The sequence below is a fragment of the Passer domesticus genome, chromosome 21 (assembly GCF_036417665.1).
Source record: "Passer domesticus isolate bPasDom1 chromosome 21, bPasDom1.hap1, whole genome shotgun sequence".
NCBI lineage: Eukaryota > Metazoa > Chordata > Aves > Passeriformes > Passeridae > Passer > Passer domesticus.
The window spans coordinates 5,428,540-5,448,835 of NC_087494.1; the positions used below are offsets into that span (position 1 = coordinate 5,428,540).

The window sequence follows — 20,296 nt, forward strand, 5'->3', positions numbered from 1 at the left end:
GTTCAGTGGCAGGTGTGACTGAGGGTTTGGGTGTCCTAAAGCTGAGCAGAGCCCTGCTGGGGCAGATGTGCATCATGTTGGACTAGAGCGAGCACTGAGGAGTGTTGTAGGGCTGATGTTAGAGTGTTTGTGGGATTTGTCCTTTCTGCCAGTTTTATTTGTGCCCTGGGCAGCTCATGGGCAACATGAGGTGAGGAGTTTGTGCCATGGAAAAAGCCCTTGTGTTTGTGCTGTTGCTTGATGTAGACTGATTCTTTGGGGGTTTCAGTTTCAGAGAATTAGCACAAGGCTGTGCTCCCTGGCTTGTGTGATGCAGCAGAGCTCAGATCTGGTTGTGTGTGCCAGAAGTCCTCTCAGGGTTCAGTTCTGTGGCTGCTGTTCATTCCCCCACAGCTTCATCAGTTACCCAAGAGTGTTTGCTCTGGCCCCTGCCAGCCCTCAGTGCTGGATGACTTGCTCAGAGTGCCTTAGAGAGCTTTTGGAATCTCCCTGTGGGGTCAGCCTGGTCCCTGTCCACCTGAGGAGGGAGGCAGTTTGCATCTGCACACTTGGTCTGGTGATTGTCCTTTGAGGATGCTGTGTAACATCAGCATTACAGAGAACCAGGGGTGGTGCAGGGCTGCAGAAATGGGCAAAGACACCACTGCAGCTGCGTGGGACACTTCAGCAGGCAGAAAACCAGACTGAGGGATGTGGCCACTGCATAAACTTGCAGTGAATGACTTGGAATGTGGGGTCACCAGCTCAGGTCGGGGGCTGTGCCTCTGCTGCAGCTCTTGCAGGGTTTGTTGTGAGCCAGACAAGAAGACAGGAGACTGCAGATGTCACAGTAATATTTCAAAATAACTTTACATTTTATTTATATCTTAAAAATAAACATCAGTATTAAAATACCAGTAAACAGAGTAGTGTATAAGGGAGTGGCAGCAAGCGCTGTATATTAACTCCAGTGCAAAGCTGAGAGCAAGTTTCTGCAGAGGGCTGTGGGGCTCCCCGGCTCAGAGCAGGTCAGGCAGGGGCAGAAGTGGGGAGGCTGGGCCAAGGAGCAGGGATGGGGGGCACAACACACTACCTTTGTGAAGGGCTCAGAGCACAGCTGCATTGCCATGCAATACCATTCTTCCTCCTGGTCCTTGTCCTTACCCTGTTCCTACCCCACACAGTGCTGACACACTTGCACAGACACGTTCTCTGACATACATGTTCCCCTTTGCAGCTTCCACGTGTGTGCTCTGAGCTCTTCTGGCCCATGTGTTTTTCCTGGTGCTATCTTCAGCTGCTCTCCTCCCTTTTGGGATGGAAAGTGGGCAAAGAGAGACTTTGCTGTAGGCTCTGGCAGTCTGTAGGACTGGCTAACTGGGGAAGTGTTTAGGAGGTAATTGGTCTCTGTTCCTTGGGAGAAGGACCTGCTCCCCTTGAGGGTTATAAGATAGGCAAATTTAGTCCCCAAATGCATCCTCAGCCCCTTTTGTCACTTGTCTGCAACACTAACTGCTCAGAGGTTTTGCTCCCACTGAGCAAATAAAATCCCAAGTGATTTCATGTTGAACTTCATCCCTTGGCCAAGCAGTATAATTTTTTTGCTTTGTATGCATGTGCTTGAAAAGAGGGGAAAAAAAATCAGATTTCAGCCAGGAAAGGAAATGCCAGAAAAGAAGGGCAAGTATTTGAGTCTGGAAATACTCCCAGCCCCTGTCCAAGGCAGCATTCCCTCTCCCATTGCTGTACAGGATGTGCCTGCAGGGCACAGTGTTCCTGCTGGGGCCAGGACCCATCACTTGCCCTCCTGCCTTCTTCACTGGCTCTGCTGCCTTCTCGGAGCTGCCAGAGAGCACAAACCAGGTGCTGTTTCTGCTGAGTTGGGTCTCTGCTGTTCCTCCTTGCTGAGGGCTCAGAGGTGGCACAGCTCTGGTGGTCATGGAAGGGAGCAGAGGGGATGGGATGGGTTCTGCTCCCTGCATGTCTCGCCCCGAAGTCACTTGGCTGCAGTCACTTGGTGGTGAGGTGGCCACGTGTGGGCTGCATCCAGTGGAGGAGGCAGGTGAGGGAGGCCCAGGGATGGTGCTTGTGACAGGACTAAAGCTGCAGAGAACAGTTTGGCACAGAGAGGTGGCAGGTGAGGGGATGTGAATCACAGCCCAGTGCTGATGGTGGCCCCTGGCTGGATCCCAAGGTCACTCTAATTTGGTTTCTTTGGACTCCCAGGGCTCTTTGTGGCTGTTGGTGAAGTCCCCTGCTGCAAAGAGAATAGTCACCTGAGACCCCTCCAGTGACTCCTGGTCAGGGCCAGCAGGGCTGTTCTGAGCACAGGGCACCTGAAATGCTCTGCTCTTGCTCCTGCAACCTCTTCCTGGAGACACTCAGGTGTGCCTCAGCCCTTTCCCCTCCCGTGGGGAGTGGTGTGGTACTCACGGGTACCTGCGCCTCCGTGCTGTTGAGGCGGGCGTAGAGGAGCGCAGCGATGTCACTGTGACCGGCCTCCAGCGCGATGGCAACAGCATCGTTGCCATCCTAGAAAGCAAGGGAGAGCATGCAGAAAGGGCTCTGGGGACAGGACATGGTGTGGGCTGCCCAGGCCCAGTGGCAGAACCTTACACTGTCCACGATGGAGATGTTGCAGGCGGGCTGAGCCAGCAGCAGCTTCACGGTCTCCAGGCGGCCGTGCTCGCAGGCACACATCAGCGCCGTCGAGCCCTCCTCGTCCTGCAGGTTCACGTCGGCCCCGCAGGCGAGCAGGGCTTCCACCATCTCCTGCCGGCCGTGGCTGACAGCCAACATCAGCGCCGTCTGGCCAGCCTGCAAGGAAGGGACACTGCCAGGCTGCCCCCGCTGTGCTACCCACTTGTCCCCACACCACAGGACCACTGCTGAGACAGCCCTGCTGCCAGGCAGGAGGAGCTCCTAAAATGATGCCCTCCCCATGCACTGACACCTCCAGGTTTTGGAGTCATTGTCCTGCCCTTGGAAGAGCTGAGTGTGGCTCTAGCATCTCCCTGGGGGTGGGAGGGTCAGGATGTGGTGGCCCTCAGACTGCACCAACCTGGCTGGCCTTGGCGTTGACGTTGCCCATGCTGAAAAGCCTCCTGACCACATTCATGTCCTCCTCCTGCTCAACAGCTGCCAGTGCTGCCAGCATCAGGGCGGTGTACCCAGCTTTGTTCTGGTGGTCCACGTTACAGATCCCTGCGGGAGTGGGCAGAGGGGGCTCAGGATGCTGCAGGGCTGGTGGCAGACACGGACCAAGCCACGTGCCTGGCTCCCCTTCACAGTCCTGCCCAGGGTGCTGTGAACCTTCCCACAAGCACAGAACTGCTGGTGGGTCTCCCCCATGAAATCTGGGTTCCCAAACAGGCTGGGGTGACTTCTGACCCCCACACCTATGAACAGACACAGCCCAGGGCAACTCTCCTCACCCCTCTGCTGCCAATGCCTTTCCCTGTGCTGACAGGGCCAGGACATGACCTGGGGTACAGTGGGATGGTGGCCAGGGGATGTTTCTGGGGCTGGGGGGCACTGACCCGTATCCAGCAGCAGCCACACGATGTGGAAGTTGGAGTGGGAGACACTGTAGTGCAGGGCTGTGTTGCCATTCCCGTCTGCCAGGTTCACCACGTGGGCCAGCAGAGCCGGTGAGACCTCGGCAAAGGCCAGGAGGTGGTTGGCAACCGTGTCAGGGACGGACGACTTTTGGCTGGACAGACGGAACCACTCCTGAAGGACCAGGCTGCTGCTGGCGAGCTGTGGGCAGAGAGGGGCTGAGCTCCCCCTAAGCCTCTGCATGCCCTCACACCCTGGCACCCACCCCCTGCTGCCAGCCCAGGCGGCAGGGAGCAGAATCCCTGCTCCAGAGGGGGTGGGTGAAGGCAGGACCCTGAACTGCCCAAACCCATGCTGGGCATGGCCTGAGCTGAGTCCACATGGGTTTTGGGGTTTCTGGACAAAACCTGGAGCAAAGGGCTGTATTTTGGGGGAGGTGCTGAGCCAGGCTTTGCTGGCCCCTCTCTGAGTAGGACCAGCTCTGGGGGATGGTGGCAGGGGCTGGGCAAGCCATCCCACCCCAGTGCTCTACTCACCACCTCTTTGCTCTTGGTAGCACCTGGGTGGCCCAGGTGGGTCTTGACAATGAGGCAGGCCTCCCTCATCCTGGGGCTCAGCTCGAACCTGTGGAGAGCATGAGGATGTCCCTGGTGTGGGGCTGCACCACCCCACCAAACCTGTGAGCTCTGCAGTGCCTGTAACTCCACAAGATCCCCAGGGTGCAACCTCCAGCCCAGTGGCTGCACCCTAGCTGCTTCAGCCTCTGCAAACCACCATAGAACAGGGCCTTATATGGATGTGCTCGGGCACGATTTGCCATTCTTAGGCCACATTTTTTCCTTTTGTTGAAAAATGCTATTGAAGGCTGTTGTTTTTTTTGTCCCCGCTAAACTATCTTCTGCAGCAAAGAAGCAATTGGGGCCTCTCATCCTGTCCTTAGCAGACCCAAGAAACTGGAAGGATTGTTTCCTGATGAATGGTCTCTGCAGCTGAATGGGTTTTTCTCACTGGCAGCACTGAAATTGGGGCAGATGCCCCGAGCTGGCAGGGCCAGTGCCATGGCTCCCAGCTGACCAGGGCCAGGGAGCAGGGAGCCTTCTCCACTGGCACTTACTTTTCCTTCACCTCGGGGGGCTCCAGCAGGGTCACATCAGTCCCCTTGCACTCCAGTCTGGGCTCACACGTGCCTTCCCCAGCCTCCTCTTCTGAGGTTTCGGTGTCTCCCTGCTCTGAACTGTTGGAGCTGTCGGCCGAAGCCTTCTCAGAGGAGCTGTTGCCTTCTTCCTCCTCCTCCTCACTGGATGTGCTCTCATACCTGCACAGAGGGAGGATGCTCAGTGGCAACACAGCACCAGTCTGGCCCCCTTCAGGCCCTGCCACTGGCCCTAGCCCAGGACAGGGATGTAGGGGACCAGGATTGGCTCATGGCGGTGGCAGGAGCCCCCGAACACGTACTCCCCGTTCAGCACTCCCACAAACTGCAGGCTCTTCTTGCTGCCCTCTGCCTCGCTCCGGGGAGGACCATCCCGCTTCTTCATGATGGACTTCAGGGCTCCTACAGGGAAAGAGATGGATGTCAAGGGCCAGTGACCAAGAATCATAGAATTTTAGAATCATGGAATGGTCTGGGTTAGAGGAAACCTCAAAGATCATCTAATTTCAAACTCCACCGCCATGGTCAGGGACACTTTCCACTAGACCAGCTTGCTCAGAGCTCCACCCAACCTGGCCTCAAACACTTCCAGGGATGGGACATCCACAACTTTTCTAAGTAACCTGTGCCAGGGCATCACCACTTCACAGTAAGGAATTTTTCCAAATATCTAATCTAAACCTGTCATTTTGAAACCACTCTCCCTTGTCCTGTCACTATGTGCTCTTGTAAAGTTTCTTCTGGAGCTAGCCAAGCACCCCAAACCCACTAGACCCCGGGGCGGGCATGGAAGGGACATGGGCAACTGCTGGAGCGTGGGCAGCATTGGCCCTGCAGGCACTGTCCCCAACAAGGCCATCCTCTCCTTTCCTGCAGGAACATTCCAGCACAGACCCTGGCATCATCCCTGGTGATACTCACCGGCTGCAGGGCTTGGGGCAGCTCCACTGTCCTGTGCTGGGGCTGGGTCCCAGTTGCTGTGTGTTGTCTCCAGCCCAGCTGGCCCAGGGCCTTGGCTGTCTGGGCACATCCCCGCCGTTGCTCCTGCACCTGGCACTGAGGGGCTGCTCGGGCCATCACCCAGGCCAGGCTCCATCACCTCACCCACACCGGGCTCCTTCTCCTCTCCTGCCAGGACAGCGCTGCCCACGTCTGTCTGGCTGCCCTTGTCATCGCAGCTGGCAGCTGAATCGGGTCCAACCGCCACGTCCCGCCCGTCAGGGCGGCAGCCCACGGCGACACAGGAGGTTGGGGGACAGCACTCCACACCTGCCTCCACTGTCTTTGGGGGGTCACCAGCTGCGCGGCTCTGTGTTACTACCACAGCCTCCACCAGTGCCTCAGCCACCTGCGGCACGGCCATCACCTCCTTGTCCACCTGCCCGTGGGGCCGGCGGGCGCACACCTCCAGCCGCAGCTCCTCCAGCTCCCGCGTGGCCTCCTGCAGGTGCCCCTCCATCAGGGTGATTACCTCCTTCTGGTGCCCTACCGTCTGCTGCAGCAGCTCCAGCTCCCGCTCCGCCTCAGTGGCCAGCCCCAGCGAGGACTCTATCACCCAGACAGCCACATCCCTGCGTCCCTGTGTGCCGCTGTCTGGCGTGTCCCCCCTCTCCTGCTGCGACCGGTAGTAGAAGACGGCATCTGTCATGGCCCGATCCTCACCCACTGCCACAGAGCGGCACGGCCTCTCAGCCACCCTGGGGCTCTTGCCTGGCCAAGCCCTGATGTTCCGCTCCGGCACAGCCAGCTTCTCCGTCAGCTTCCTCAGCTCTGCAATTTTGCTCGTTCGCCCCTTCACTGGCTCTGCTTCACTCTCTGGCCCTGTACGGGGTGCCTCCTCAGCCCCTGCTCCTGCCTCAGAGCCAGAGGGGTGATACAATGCCTCGCCAGGCTCTGCCGACAGCTTCTCCAGCAACTTTGCCTTCTCCCTTTTCAACTCGCAGATCTGCATCTCCAGGAGTGGGATGGTTTTCACCTGCTCCTCCAGGTCCCGGAGCTGCCGCAGGGCTGCAGCCATCTGCTCCCGCACGTGCTGCAGCGGGGCTGTGCCGAGCCCTGCAGCTGGAGTGCTGCGCCCCGAGCTGCCAGGGCTCACCCGGCCCCAGCCCGCCTGGCCCTCGGCGCCCACTGGCACCCAGTGGGGTGGCTGGCCCAGGGCACCCGGCAGGCCAATGTGGGAGGGACCACCAATATCCTGCAAACGGCCCTGCTCCTGCTCCAGCCTCCTGCTTGTCTCCAGCAAAGTCTTCTCCACCCGTGGGTTTGGCACGAGGCACTTGCGGGTGGGAGGTGGGAGCAGCCGTACTGGCGGCGGTGAGATGGGGTGGGAGGTTGGCTTGCTCGCAGGCTCCAGGGGTGCTCGGCCGTGCGGGGACAGCAGCAGCGCAGTCCTGCCCTCCTCGCTGGCCGTGGAGGTGAGGGACTCGGTGGAGGTCCAGGCGCTGGTGTGGCTGCTGGGGCTGCGCAGCGTGCTGGGCGTTGGACGGGACCCTTTCGCCCTGCGAGGCAGTGGCACTTTCTTGAGTGTTTGGCCACTTTCAATATCATCAACATACTTCAGGAAATCAAGGTCCAGCAGGAAGCCGTAAGGGGTTTCCACAGAATACGAGCTCTTCTCTCCATCGTCCTGGTCCCGATACAAGAACGGGCCCCCAAGATCTGCAAGAGAAGAAGGGATGGTTAGTGGAGACAGGATGGCTTTTCTGACTGGGTTATACTGGAATTTACAGCCTGCAGGCCTGTCTCCTCCATGATGTGTCTGTGTCCAGCACCTTCGGTGCCATAGGATATCACAGGGCACACAGTCCATGTCAGAGTTGGTGCTGGAGTGAGGAACTCCACTGGGATGAGACGGGACAGCTCAGCCCTGCCACCCCCCTTGCACCCCTTCCGCTGTCACGACCTGGTGACAACCCTGGCCTCTTTACCTGGGAGGTTCTGGTTCAGGGGTGCTGGCTGAGCCATCTTCTTCCCGGAATGCTGCTGACCAGAAGACCATCAACCTGCAACGAGACCACATCCAGCCAAAGCCTGTGACCACAGGGCTGGTGAGCCCCAGGCAGCCACACAGCCCTGACCCCCACCCGAGGAGAGCCCTGTAGCTGCCCCCTGCCATTTGCCAGGTCCCCTGGCCTCCCCCAGCCCAGGGCTGACATTGGAGCCGGTGGCTGGCCGAGTGCGGTGCTGCCTGTGGCGCCAGGATTGTTTGTACATTTAAGGAATGCTCCACAGCTCAGCTGGGATGGCCGTGCTGCCAGCTCTGAGGGTCACGAGTTGGAGCTTGGCCATACAGTGGGAGCAGGCCAGGAAAAAAGAGGCTGAAACCTGTATAGGTGCAATACTCAGTGTGAAGTGTGCTTTGGATGAAGGGAAACGATGCTTTGGCAAAGGCACGTGACTCCAGGGAGCTGCCAGCACCTGTCAGTGCTGGGTGTGATGCCCATTCTTGCCACCCAGGGTGCCCCACAAGGCCTCAGGAATGTCCTAAGGGGCCAGTGACCCCCAGGAGGCACCTGACTGCTTTCTCCTATCCATAATGTGGGATAAGGAAGAGGGGAATGAAATGGGAGCCTGGTTTTCCCAGGAGCCAGGCATGGACACACTGGAGGAGGGCCAAGAGGATACGGCTGTGGTCCAGAAGTGAGCTCATGGCTGGGGGTGCGACCAGCTGTGAGCATTGATCTAGGATCTGCTGCAACATCTGGCAGCATCTGGATGCTGGGGCCCAGGTGTGAAGTGCTCCTGGCAGGAGCAGGATGGGACAACAGCACCTTGGGAGCACCCATTGCTGCTGTGCATGGCACCAGAGTCCCGATGGCTGTGCCCATGGAGCACAGGTGGCCATGGGGCTGAGCAGCTGTTGGTGGGCAAAGCATTTGGCACTGGGCTATTTTCAGAAGAAAGCAGGGGAGGAGAAATGCCACAGAGGAATGGTGGCTTGGGCACAGCCCTCAGGGAAGCTGAGGCTCAGAGCTGCCCAGGGAGTGGCGCAGGATCTGGCCTTGGCTGCACGGAAACACCCATGTCTGCCCCTCAGGCCGATGCTGCAGCCATTCCCCAGCCCCAGCGCTGCAGCCACCAGCCCTCGGCCCCCCTGACCCCGTGGAGCAGCTGAGGCAGCACCAGGCCAGGCTTAGGCTGGGCACAGAGTCCAACTGGGCAGATAAAACACTTCCCACTAGCCACCAGGACAGATTTTGGGGCTCACCCACTCCTCTGCCAACCCACCCACAGCCAATGCACATCCCAAATTCCACCTCCCTGGTAACATCCCAGCTCCATGCTGGCATCCACCATTCCCAAGCTGCTGGCTTCATGCCCAAGAGGGTCCACACATCCCCCACCTCCTCTAATCCCTCCCACCCTGGGAAGAGTTTGACTTCCTCCTCTGCATGGCCCTTGCTGCAGGTAATTAAACAGTGCTGGGGCCAGGACAAACTTCCCGCTGGGCTCCACACACGTTGTAAATCAAAAAGGAAGAGAGAGCAACAGGAGCCAGAGCCAGCGGGAGCGTTTCCTCGGGGGGAAGTGGCCGGCAGCTCCCTTCCGCCGCCCAGCCTGGGTATTGTCCTGCCTGGGGACAGGAAAAGCCTCCTCTGCCAAGGCCTGGAGACCTCCCACACCACTCCAGCAGCAAAGGTGCCCTTTGCACCAGCACTGCACTGGTGTCCCCTCCACTGAGCTGGGGACCTGCCACCTCCTATGGCCCCTTCAGCCAATGTCTGCAGCTGCATCCCGACTGTGGGGGACATCCTCCCACTGCTTCCAGACCCCATTTCTTTTGGTCTGACAGGGCTCGACCAGAGCACAAGTTTCTGTCTTCACCCAGCTCCAAAAATGGTGATAGGACCTGCCAGCTATCAATCATGTTCAAGTGGCCCCATGGACCCCTGGTGTTCAAACCCTCCTGCAAGGAGCAAACATCCCACAGGCTCCTTGGGCTGTGCAAACTGTCCCTGGGCTGGGGAAGAGGTGTGGGGCTGGATTGGACAAATGGGGCAGATGGTCCCAGTGTGCAGCAGGTTGAGTCCCCAGCCCCGTGGCCCAGCCACTATCAGCACAGCTGGACCTGGCTGCCACAAGGCATGGACATGGCACCACACGGGCAGCCGCCCTCCACATGGGCTGTAGTCTTGCTGGGGCCAATTATACCAGCCACTTTGGTGCCAAAGGCTGATTTTCAGCAGCTTCAGCTCACACCTGTATTTTCCCCTCGTGCTGTTGTACCAATGCAAACATGGGAAACTTGGGGCCAAAACTGGAGCTGCTCTGCTAATTACAATCAGAAGTCATGTCAGGGATGAGGGAGGCTGGGCACCTTGTGACCCCTGGCCTCATGGGACAATCTCCTCTTAGGGTTCCCAAGCTCCTGGACTGGCAGAAGAGAGGTCTGGGAGAGCTGTTCCTAAAGCTTGAGACCTTTGGGCCCTTTTCTTCCCTGGGGCCACAGCTGTAGCAGCCCTCAGCCTGGTTCAACCACCTGCTGCAGCGCAGCCCGAGCTGCTCCACCGGCGGGGCCAGGGCTGGACACAGAGAGGGCTCTCCCTGCCTCTCCTCCTGAGCCAAAATACTGAGGTCATGAGGAATGTGAGAAGAACAGAGTCCAGAGCTGCCCTGGCCAGCACAGCTTGATTTATCTCAGCCAGGCATGCTTCCCTCGTAGCTGAGCAGGTGATAAGCCCTGAAGCTTGGAACTGAGGCTGTTCCAAAGTTAAAGGGAAACCACTGAGCAAGCACACGGCTTCCTCCACTGCCAGCAGCCTGCCAGGATTTGGGCTCCTCGCACAGTCAGCTGTCACATGTGCTTGTCACCTGCAGTGTTACCTGCCAGCACTGTGGCTGGGTGCAGCAGTAGGTATCCAGGGCTCACGACACCTTCCTGTCCCTGTTCCCTGCTGCACGGGCTGTATGGGACAGCCTGTGCCTATTTGCCCAGGCCAAAGTGGCCGTGCTGTCTATGCTGGAGCTGTTCCTGGAGGAGCTGAATCCAGGTGGGTGAGTGCCCAATGCTGACCCAGGGAGAGAAAGGGAAATTATCATCTCAACAGCCTAATTTCAGGGTTGGACTGTTATTTCTGGAGTTGTCGTCATCAATGGCCGGTTGGCTGGGAGGCCAAAGGGGCCGCCCAAGCTCTGCACCCACTCCAGCCCCTCAGGGACCTCCCTGAGCTCACACACAACAGGTGTAGAGCCCACACACAGACTCACCCACGAGGGGATCAGCTCTACCAGCCCCCTCACACCTACAGCACTACACTAGAGAACATCAACCCCTTTCCTTGCTGCCCAGCAGCACCTTCCAACACCTCCGGATTCCCTCGGGGCTGCATCAGCAGCGATGGCCTGGGCTTGTCCTGCTGAGAGGAGGGGCTCAGAGATCAAACTAAATTCACACGCGGGAAGCCCAGGTAAGCCGAGGCACACGCACAGCACCGTGCACAAGCCCGGGGTGGGATCTCCATGTGCACACAGGAGCACCCCGAGCACTCCTGTGCCCTCCAGCACCCCAGAGCGGCCCGCAGCAGCCCGGGGTGCCATGTCCCACCACCCGGGGACCCCGCAGCACACCCAGCCTAAAGAGGTCCCCAGGACCCCAGGGAGTCCCCAGAACCCTGCAGTTCCCCAGCCCCCTGGGAGTCCACCAGCATCCCCAACCTCAGGGGTTCCCGGCACTCCTGGGGGATCCCCAGCGTCCCGGGTACCAGCAGCACATTCACGGCACCCGCACGTCGGGGCGGCAGCCCGTCCCCAGCCCAGGGACCCCGGGGCCCGCCGCCGCCGGCCGGAGGGGGCAGCTCCAGCCCGGCCCCGGCCCCGCTCCCCTCCCGCTCCCGCCGCCGGGGCCGCTCGGGCGGAGCCCCCGGGACGGCGGATGCGGGGCCGCCCCTCCCGCCGCCGTCCCGCCGCTCTGCGGGGCTCCAGCGCGGCCCGTCCGGGCCACGGGCGGCGGCGGGTGCGGGGCCCTGCGGGGGCCGCCACCGGGACCAGCCCCCGCCCCGCCGCCGCCGGGCCCGCCCGGCCCGGCCCGTCCCGCCCGGTCCCCGCCGTCCCTCACCGTGCCGCCGGGCTCCTGGGCTGCCGCCTGGACACAGCCCCGGGCCCGGGACTCTCGGGCTGCTCCGCGGCGCCGGGCAGCGCTGCCCGCCGCAGCCCCGGGCCGAGGGCGGGCGGGAGCGGGAGCGGGAGCGGCCGGGGCGGGGCGGGGGCGGGCGGGGACCGGCCCCGGGCCCGACGGGACGGGTCCCGCCCCCGCCGCGTCCCCGCCAGCTGCCTCTCCGCCCGGGCAGGGGGTATCGCTGCCCCCGTGGCCGCCCGGGGACGTGCCCCGTTCCTGTCACCTGGGGAGAGGGGTGTCCCCTACCCTCGTCACCCCCAGGTCCCCTGTCCTGGTTACCCTGGGGATGGGGTGCACCTACTGCAGTCACTCTGGGGATGGGATTCTCCCTGACCTGTCCACATCGCGGATGGTCACCCTGCAGAAAGGGGGATCCCCTGCTCGCATCACCCCGATGCTGAGATACCCTCTGCCCTGAGCTCAACCCCGCTGCTGCTGGGGGCCCGGCGGGTGGCTGGGGTCCAGCTCCTGCACCACCGCGCTTCCCCAGCACAGCCCAGCACAGCCACCCGCGGCCGGGAGCGGTGTGCCTCTGGGCCTGGCTGGGCTCCCCGGGCCTGGCCCCGCTGGGTTCCTGGCAGCCCTCCCTGTCCCAGCAGCGGCTGTCTGTCTCCTTTTCTTGCCAGCTTTCTTCCCCGCCTGCTTCCCGTGCTGGTCGCTGAGCCGCGAGCTCTGGGCTCTCCCCACATCCTGTAAGGACCCCGGCCATTCCCCACCTTAGAGCTTGCCCTCACTAACTGCTGCAGACCTTTTCAGCCCTGAAACCCTCAGCAAAGATTTTTGTTTCTTTTTCTTTCCTTTTCAGCTCTGTACTTCACGGGTATTTTTCCATATCTGGCACTTCTGTAACTACTCACGGGAAGAGCAGGAGAAACAAGATGTGCTTCCCGACGTCCCTCCCAGCTGCTGGCAGGCAGTTTGGGGACTTCCTGGGAAAGGGTTTGCATCCGGACGGAAGTACCTTAATAGCTCTAATGAATCTACCTCCACTGACAGACCATCCCTCTCCAATCCATTTGCATAGTTGGCCTCCCCAGCATCCTGTGGTAATGAGCTTGGTAATTTCACACCCTCAATTGGTCTCCAAAGCAGGTCTGGAATAGCACCACTCTTGCTGATTCACTGACTGCTTGGAGAAGAAATCGCTTGGGTCCCCTGCACAGTGTGGCTTTACCTTCTCTGTCCAGGTCAGGAGAGGGGAAGTCTGGGGCAATGAGCCAGGTCCCAGCAGTGCCCAGCGGGGCTGTGGAGCTCATGCCCCACATCCTGGCTCAAAGGTCCATGACGAGCCCACATCCAGGTCCCTCACTTCTGCTCTTGGACGTCTGACAAAAGTGTCACCCACCTCCAGGCAGCAATTCTAGTTTCCTCCCTGCAAAGGGAAAAAAACAACAAAGGAGGAGTTGAGGAAACATGAGCTTGGGAAAGTGATGTCACTGCAGCCCTGTGGATGCCAGACCCCCACATGACTGCTGCTACCACAGCATGAGGGCTGGAAGACTGAGGAGACCACAAACAACCCAGCATCACCAAAGAAATACAGCCCTGGGGCTGCCTGAATGTGGTGCTGGATCACAAAACTGTGGCAGCTCAGAGATATTTCCAGGCTGAGACTCACCAGCAGCCTTTGAACAAGAGGGATGGCATTGCTCCTTGCAGGGATCAGACTCCTCTGGCTTTAAGTTCTGGTCACTGAGAAGAATCAAACCCAAGGGGCAGTCATTGTTTCTAATATTCACTGTTTTCTGCAGAAACTATGTGGGACTCAAATATGAGGCCATGGCCAGAGAACTCACCTGGGCTGGTTGGTGTTCACACCCCATGTAAATCTCATCTGCATCCAAGAGCAGATCACATGGAGCAAAGTGCTTCTGCAGCCTCGGCTGGCCTCCGGTGTGGTGGCTTCACCCCACAGCAGGGACGCCAAGCCAGGACCTGCTCGAGCTGTGGCTCCTGCTGGCCCAGGCTGGCACTGCCCAGCACGTGCAGCTGAAAACAGGCTTGGAGGCAAATGGCAGCGGCCGCAGCCACGCCTGTGCCAAGGGCTGGGTCAACCAAGTGTAGCTGTGAGCTGGGGCTGTTAGCACTGGTGCCTGTGTGGGTGCAAGATGCACAGATGCTCAGTCTGGGAAAGGCTGCAGGTAAGGAGCGGGGGCTTCCACAGTGTGGGACCAAGCTCTTGTATTCAACATCTCTCCCATAACCCTGCATGGAAGGGTGGGGGCAGCTAGCCAGGCTTCTGTTCCTCTTGTGGGGCAGTTCTGCCAAAAAAACCTCGGTGGTTTCCTGGGGATAGAGTGTTGTCATTCAGCTGTCTGGGGCTCTGCTGACTTTCATGGCATCAGTTTTCGGTCTGGCACAGCTGTTCCTTCACAATGGCCATTGAAATCAGCCCCGACCCTCGCAAGAGTGTCCATGTGAACAAAAAGCTCCAGGAGCTAATGAGTTTTCATAGAATAAGATCTACTGAAAAGCTTTTTTGGTCCAGAAGAAGGTCTCAAAAAATTACTTTCCTTGTGAATCCGAAACCTTTTCTCTCTGTCAGTCCCTACTGGGACTGTGAATACGATCATGCCTCATTTCCCATCAGAGCAGTAGGAAATGTGGGTGCACCTGTGTGCATGTGTTGTGACTCACACCAGCACAGCTGGGTGCTTCCCCACAATGTGCTGGGAACAGAGCCCCAGGAGCTGGAGGTGACTGCAGTCTGACAGAGCAGGCTGCATCTCTGTCCCTCTGCACACAGCACAGGAATTGGGTGGTGCTGGTGCACAAGAAAACACACAAAGCTTGTCCAGGCTTTTGGCAGGCTACAAGCAGCCATTTACTGTCATTCCGTGTCATTCAGATGGCTCCTGGATGGAGACACCCTGAGAAATGCTGCTGTAGATGCTGGTGGGAAAGGGCTGCGGCCCTGTGTGCTGCAGCATGAGCCATTCCACTTGCTGCAGCTCTGGATGACTCTGTTTGTTCCCTGGGTAGTGGGATCCTGACCCCTGGGCACCCTGGTCTCTGCCATGGGCAGCAGGAGCATCTTGGTCCTTTCTGAGGCAGTGGGCTCCAAAGTCCTGCGTGTCCAGAGTGGCCAGTGGTGGCCCATGGCAGGGAGGAGCAGTGCATGCTCTGGGTACAAAAATGATCAGATGTGTTCCAGCCACCTCCTGGCTGCCTGAGTTCATCTCTGCTTGCTCCAGCTCCACCAAGGCCGCCTGAGGTTGGCTCCTGGCTCCACCACCCCCTCCACGGCCCCCTGAACGAGCTGGCCAGGCTGGGCAGGGTGTGAGACCAGAGGCAAAAGCTGTGAGGCTCTGTCTGGCCCAGTCCCTGTAGGAAAGGGTGTTAATGCCAGCAACATCCCAGCCCAGCACGCTGCCCTCCCCACAGGCACAGCGTCCCTGCCCAGCCACCCCAGCAGGATGTCCTTGTTTTCTGCCTGCAGGTTTGGGAGTGAACAGAATGCTTGTTTCCTCTCGTCACCTCTCTGCTCAGATCCTTCCTCCCTGAGATGCTGCAGCAAAACAAAGAGCCCAAGAGTGGAGCTGGAGCCACTTCCCCAGCAGTGTGGGATCTGGGGAAGGGTCCCCAAGGAGCTGTGGGTGCTCAGACCCAGCTGAGCTGGCAGGAAGGGGCTTGCATGAAGGCTGAAGCCACTGGGGGAAGCCAAACCCTGACAGCAGGACAACCACCACACAGACTCCTTGCCAAAAGCCTCCTGCCTTGCCATTTCCCAGCACCCATCACCTCCTGGAGACCCCCTTGAACCCAGGTCAGGGCTATGCTGAGGCACCTGCACCAAGCACAGACCACCCTCAATGACACCTCTCCCTGGGGACCTCCTGCTCCATGCCACCTCCCGCTGCCTTCCACTAAGGTGTGTGACCCTCTTGTCCCCAGCACAGCCCTGCAGGACCAGCCCTAGTCCAGGTGCACGGTGTCTCCTGTCCCCAGCCCGTGTCCCCTCTGATCTAGCCGCCGCAGGTGACATTTCGTGCCTGTGCGGCACGGCAGGCGTGAGCTTTTATCTCGGGCAATCCTTGATGTGCTTGGCACAGCCCTTGGCTAGCCCGGGGAAGGCCGGGACAGCTTTTTTTGTGGCTGCGATTGCAGCTCAGCCTTATCAGTGCTGAGGGAAGTGCCGTGCGGGCTTTCCGCAGCTGGCGTTTGCTTTGGCCGCGGGCCAGCCCCGGCGGCCGCGTCCTGCTCTGTGTGCCCCACACACCCGAGGGCCAGCGAGAGCCCTCAGCGGGACATTCCGGGACTGCGGTCACGCTGTGCACGGCGGATTTGCAGCCTGGGTTGCCTTGAAGGTCTGTAATCTTGGCTGAAACACTACACTCCTTCAAAATGGCCATTTTCCTTTAGGGGCTCTGGGCCCTCATGTCCTCCCGTAGCCAGTAGGCTCTGAAATGGATTTTGGAAATAGGTGCCCAAGCTGATTGTCCCCAAAAGGGGTGACTCCTGGAAAGGGGGACAGCTGCCCCTGTGAATTCCTGTGACTTCGGTCCCACAGCAGGGTGGGGTCCCAGCTGCAGCCCTGTCCTCTGTGGAAAATGCTCAGGAGCAGCAGCCCTGACATCCCCAGCCCCTGGTGCTCGGCAGGGACACTGGTCTGCGTGGGGACAAGGATGTCGCCATCACCGGGTGGGTGATGTGGTCTCAGCTCCACCCACTGATTTCCAGCTCGACCCCTCACCCTGCAGAGCAGAATGGAGCTGGCTGTACAGCGTGAGCAAAAACCAGCCCCCAAATCCCTTCTGCTTCTGTGCTCTCTGTCCTCTAGCACCCAGCAAAGTTGCCAGCTGAGTCCTTAGGACAAAGAGGGAATTTCCTACCCAGCAGATGCCTCTCTGCCCTGCAGCTTTTCCCCGGGGAGTTACTTCCAGCTGTTTTCAGGCCTCTACTCTCCCTGCCCCAGCTTCACTCCCCCCGCCGCAGAGCCGACGGTCCGGCTCCCCTCTGACATTTCCAGCGGAGCCGGGCAAGGCCGCTCGCGTCCGGCGCACAGAGCGCCCTTCTCGGGCAGCTTCCCGGAGCCGAGGAGCCGGCCAGGGCCGGGGGCAGCGGGACCTTCCCGACGGGAATGGCACAGATCTGTCATTGAGAAGAGCAGAAAAGCCCCTCTGTGCCGCCGCCCGAAGCGGCACATCTGCTGGCGGCACACAATGGCGCTTTGAGCCGGCAGCCGTGGAGCGGGGCCAAGCGCAGCGCCCTGCCCAGCCCGCGTCCTCCTCCGGGCAGCGCCTCTGCCATGCTCGCGGATCTCTGCTGGGAGCTTCCCCTCCATCTGCACCACAGGAACGCACTCCTCCAGTGTGGATCCGTCGCCACCCCTTCCAGGAGCTCCCTCCTGCCAGACTCTGTCCAGGCTGGCCCGGTGCCAGCATCCAGCTGGCTCCTTCTTTGCCAGCGAGCACAGAGAAGCTGGAAAGTATCCGATTTACCGGAATTTTTCTTGCAGATGCTGCACAGTGTAGGTGGTACCTCTGAACTTGCTGTTCTGAGCCCACCTACACTGCGGGGACAGGGACAGCCCCATGGGGAACAGCCAGGCGTGTGGCACCTGCACCTTCTCCCTCGAGGAAGAAAAGAAGAGGAACAGCGTGATTCAGTCCCCCAGGCACTGGACACGTGGCAGGGGGCACCTGCAGCGCCACTGGCACCTGGGGACATCGGGGTTACTGTGGGTGGCAGAACTGCTGCTCTGGCCCCCACCACTGCTCCAGACACGTCTCCTCTGAGACAAGGACAGACACGTGAAATGAGGGATAATTGTTTATGATTCAGTGCGTGTTTGAGGGGTGCAACACAGGTCCTGGGTGTCGAGGTGGGGCAGGGTGTGGGGGGAGTGCAAAAGGAAGTGTCCCTGCAGACAGATGAGGATTCCGGGCGGTGCTGAGCCAAAGCCCGAGCGCCTGGGCAGTGGCTGCTGCTGCCCTCGAGCTCTGAACAGGAGGGCGAGCAAGACCCGGGCAGAGGGGAGTGGAGGCAGTGGGGGCTGGGGTGGGGAGCAGGGCACCACGGCACAGCTGGGGCTGCGGGACAGCAGAAAGGGGCCGGGGTCGCTGGTGAGGTGGGCAGCACGTCGGGGTCTGCCCAGAGTGAACCGCTGGGGCTGGGTCCGGGGGAGCTTTGGGAGCAAGCCACATCTACCTGCGGGAGCAGCCCTGATGGGGTGACAGGTTGGCAACAGCCGTGGTGGGGTGGCAAGGTGAGGCACCGGCAGGGTGATGGGACTACAGAGTGATGGGATGAGGGGGTGACAGGGTGGCCCTGACCCCGAGCTGCCCTCCTGAAGCTCCGTCCCGGCCCGGTCCCAGCCCCGTCCTAGCCCAGTCACAGCCAGTCCCAGCTCGGTTCCAGCCCAGTCCAGCTCGGTTCCGGCCCAGTCCCAGCTCGGTTCTAGCCCAGTCCCAGCTCGGTTCCGGCCCAGTCCCAGCTCGGTCACAGCCCAGTCCAGCTCGGTTCCGGCCCAGTCCAGCTCGGTTCTAGCTCAGTCCCGGCCCGGTTCCGGCCCAGTCCCAGCTCGGTTCTAGCCCAGTCCCAGCTCGGTTCCGGCCCAGTCCCAGCTCGGTCACAGCCCAGTCCCAGCTCGGTCACAGCCCAGTCCAGCTCGGTTCCGGCCCAGTCCAGCTCGGTTCTAGCTCAGTCCCGGCCCGGTTCCGGCCCAGTCCCAGCTCGGTTCCGGCCCAGTCCAGCTCGGTTCCGGCCCCACTCCCGCTCCTGCCTGCCCTGATGTGACCGGCAGGGAGCGCTCCCGCCCCGGGAATCGGGGAGGGTCTGGGATGGGCTTTGGGCTGGGCTTTGGGCTTTGGGCTGGGCTTTGGGCTTTGGGCTGGGTTTAGGGGGTGAGTTTAGGGATGGGCTTTGGGATCGGCTTTGGGGGTGAGTTTAGGGATGGGCTGTGGTATAGGTTTAGGGGGTGAGTTTAGGGATGGGTTTGGGGATGGGCTTTGGGATGGGTTTAGGGGATGGGTTTAGGGGGTTTAGGGGATGGGTTTAGGAGGTCTGTGCAGGGGTGCATGCTGGAGGGTGTCTGGGCAGGTGCCTGTGGTGTGGGCATTGGCTGAGGGTAGGAAGCAGCAAGGCTCTGGGGAGGTGGGGCGAGAGCTTGTTATTGCTGGGGACAGTGACAGAACAGACAAGAGCCCACACAGCCCAGGTCAGAACAAAGGTTTTTTCTTCCCCCTATCTCCCCTGACCTGTGCAGCCCCTCAATGGCTGCTCCCAATCACCTGCCATGTCTTGGGATGAGAGATGGAGTGACAGGAGGAGAGAACAGAAGGCCCCCATTGCAACTCTCACTTAAGGCTGCAGCCCTCCTCTGTGCTGCTCAGGCTGGCAAACAGCTCCCCTGAGACCCTCCCAAGACCCCACACAGGAGTAGAGCATCTCATTGCCCCTGGTGTTGGCCACAACAGGCACATCCCAGGGATCTGGAGATGCTCCAGCACCTAAAACACCTTCAGCACACCACCAGCAGCTCTAGAGAGCTAATGGTGCCTTTTTGGGGGGTCACTGCCATGCTGGTTTTTCCCCCAAGATGATGCCTGGTGCAGCACTGGGGATGGCAGGGGACAAGGACATGCTGGAGTCCGGGTGGAAAGTGAAACTGGAGCAGCCTGAGCTCTTCCTCAGAGGTGCAGGGGGCCTCAGCCATCAATCATTTAGTGCTGTGAATTTTTAATGTGTAAAAATCTCTTTAAGTGAGGAGTGGAGCACAGAGTGGGGCTGATGATTAATTCAGGGAGAGGTGCATGGAGGTGAGTGCTGGCCTGGCCACAACGGGTGAGGGGTCCCACTGCTGGGGACCAGCCACCAACCAGGTCAGGGTGGCTGGGGAGGGATGGGCCTCCTAAGGGCTGCTGCCACAGGGTCGTCAGTCAGCAGAGCCACAGTGACAATTCCCACCCGGGACATTGCTGACACAGCCTCAGAGGAGATGCATGCACCTCTGTTAAGAGTGGTTTGGAGGGTTATGGAGCTGGGAGCTGCTCAGAGTGGAGTCTTCCCTTCTTGGCTGATGCTGCTGCTGCTGCTGGAGGCCGGGGGTCTGGCAGCCCCTCGCACCAGTGTCCCCTTGGAGCGCCCACCCCATTTTCAGTCTGAAGCTGGTTTATTTGCATAAACAAATAGTAGTAACAGGAAGAGTGCTTGGCTGGTGGAGGTGCCCAGGTGTCCATGAGGGCCCACTGCACTTCCTCACCACCCTTGTCCCCTTCAGTGGGGTGAGAAAACCCCAACCCTCCCAGAGTGGCCTCAGGGAAGATGAGCCCAACCAAGAGACCCTTAGGGTATGAGATAACCAGAGAATGGCACACCAACAGCAGGAAAGTGCAGTGGCCAGGGGTCTCTTGCTCCAGCACATGTTCTTGTCGCACTGCTCCCACCCAAGCACAGCACAGCTTGGGCAGGGCTGCTGCAGGCACAAAGCCCTGGCTGCTGAGCACCCAGCAGGTTCAGGCTTGACAGGAGATCGGGATGTGTCAAAGCTG

The 20,296-nt window shown here is 60.1% G+C and overlaps 1 protein-coding gene and 1 long non-coding RNA gene across 7 annotated transcripts; one reads left to right on the top strand and one right to left on the bottom strand.

Moving 5' to 3' along the window:
* Positions 1-822: 822 nt before the first annotated feature.
* Positions 823-12,726, bottom strand: KANK3 (KN motif and ankyrin repeat domains 3). 6 transcript variants are annotated; one of them, XM_064396494.1, is made up of 11 exons: positions 11,745-11,879; positions 7,618-7,692; positions 5,612-7,348; positions 4,993-5,092; positions 4,652-4,852; positions 4,074-4,161; positions 3,519-3,738; positions 3,041-3,183; positions 2,596-2,796; positions 2,419-2,511; positions 823-2,233 (listed from the first exon to the last, which is right to left on the bottom strand). In XM_064396494.1, the coding sequence occupies exons 2-11, from the start codon at positions 7,652-7,654 to the stop codon at positions 2,180-2,182; spliced, it is 2,874 nt and encodes a 957-aa protein (XP_064252564.1). In that variant the 5' UTR covers positions 7,655-7,692; positions 11,745-11,879; the 3' UTR covers positions 823-2,179. The 6 variants fall into 6 exon arrangements, with proteins under 6 accessions (XP_064252564.1, XP_064252563.1, XP_064252561.1 ...); XM_064396493.1 differs by having other exon boundaries at positions 823-2,236; XM_064396491.1 differs by having other exon boundaries at positions 2,413-2,511.
* Positions 10,881-15,827, top strand: LOC135284802 (uncharacterized). Its single transcript, XR_010349944.1, has 3 exons — positions 10,881-11,097; positions 12,610-13,945; positions 15,244-15,827. It is a non-coding gene; the product is annotated as an uncharacterized LOC135284802 (long non-coding RNA).
* Positions 15,828-20,296: the final 4,469 nt, after the last annotated feature.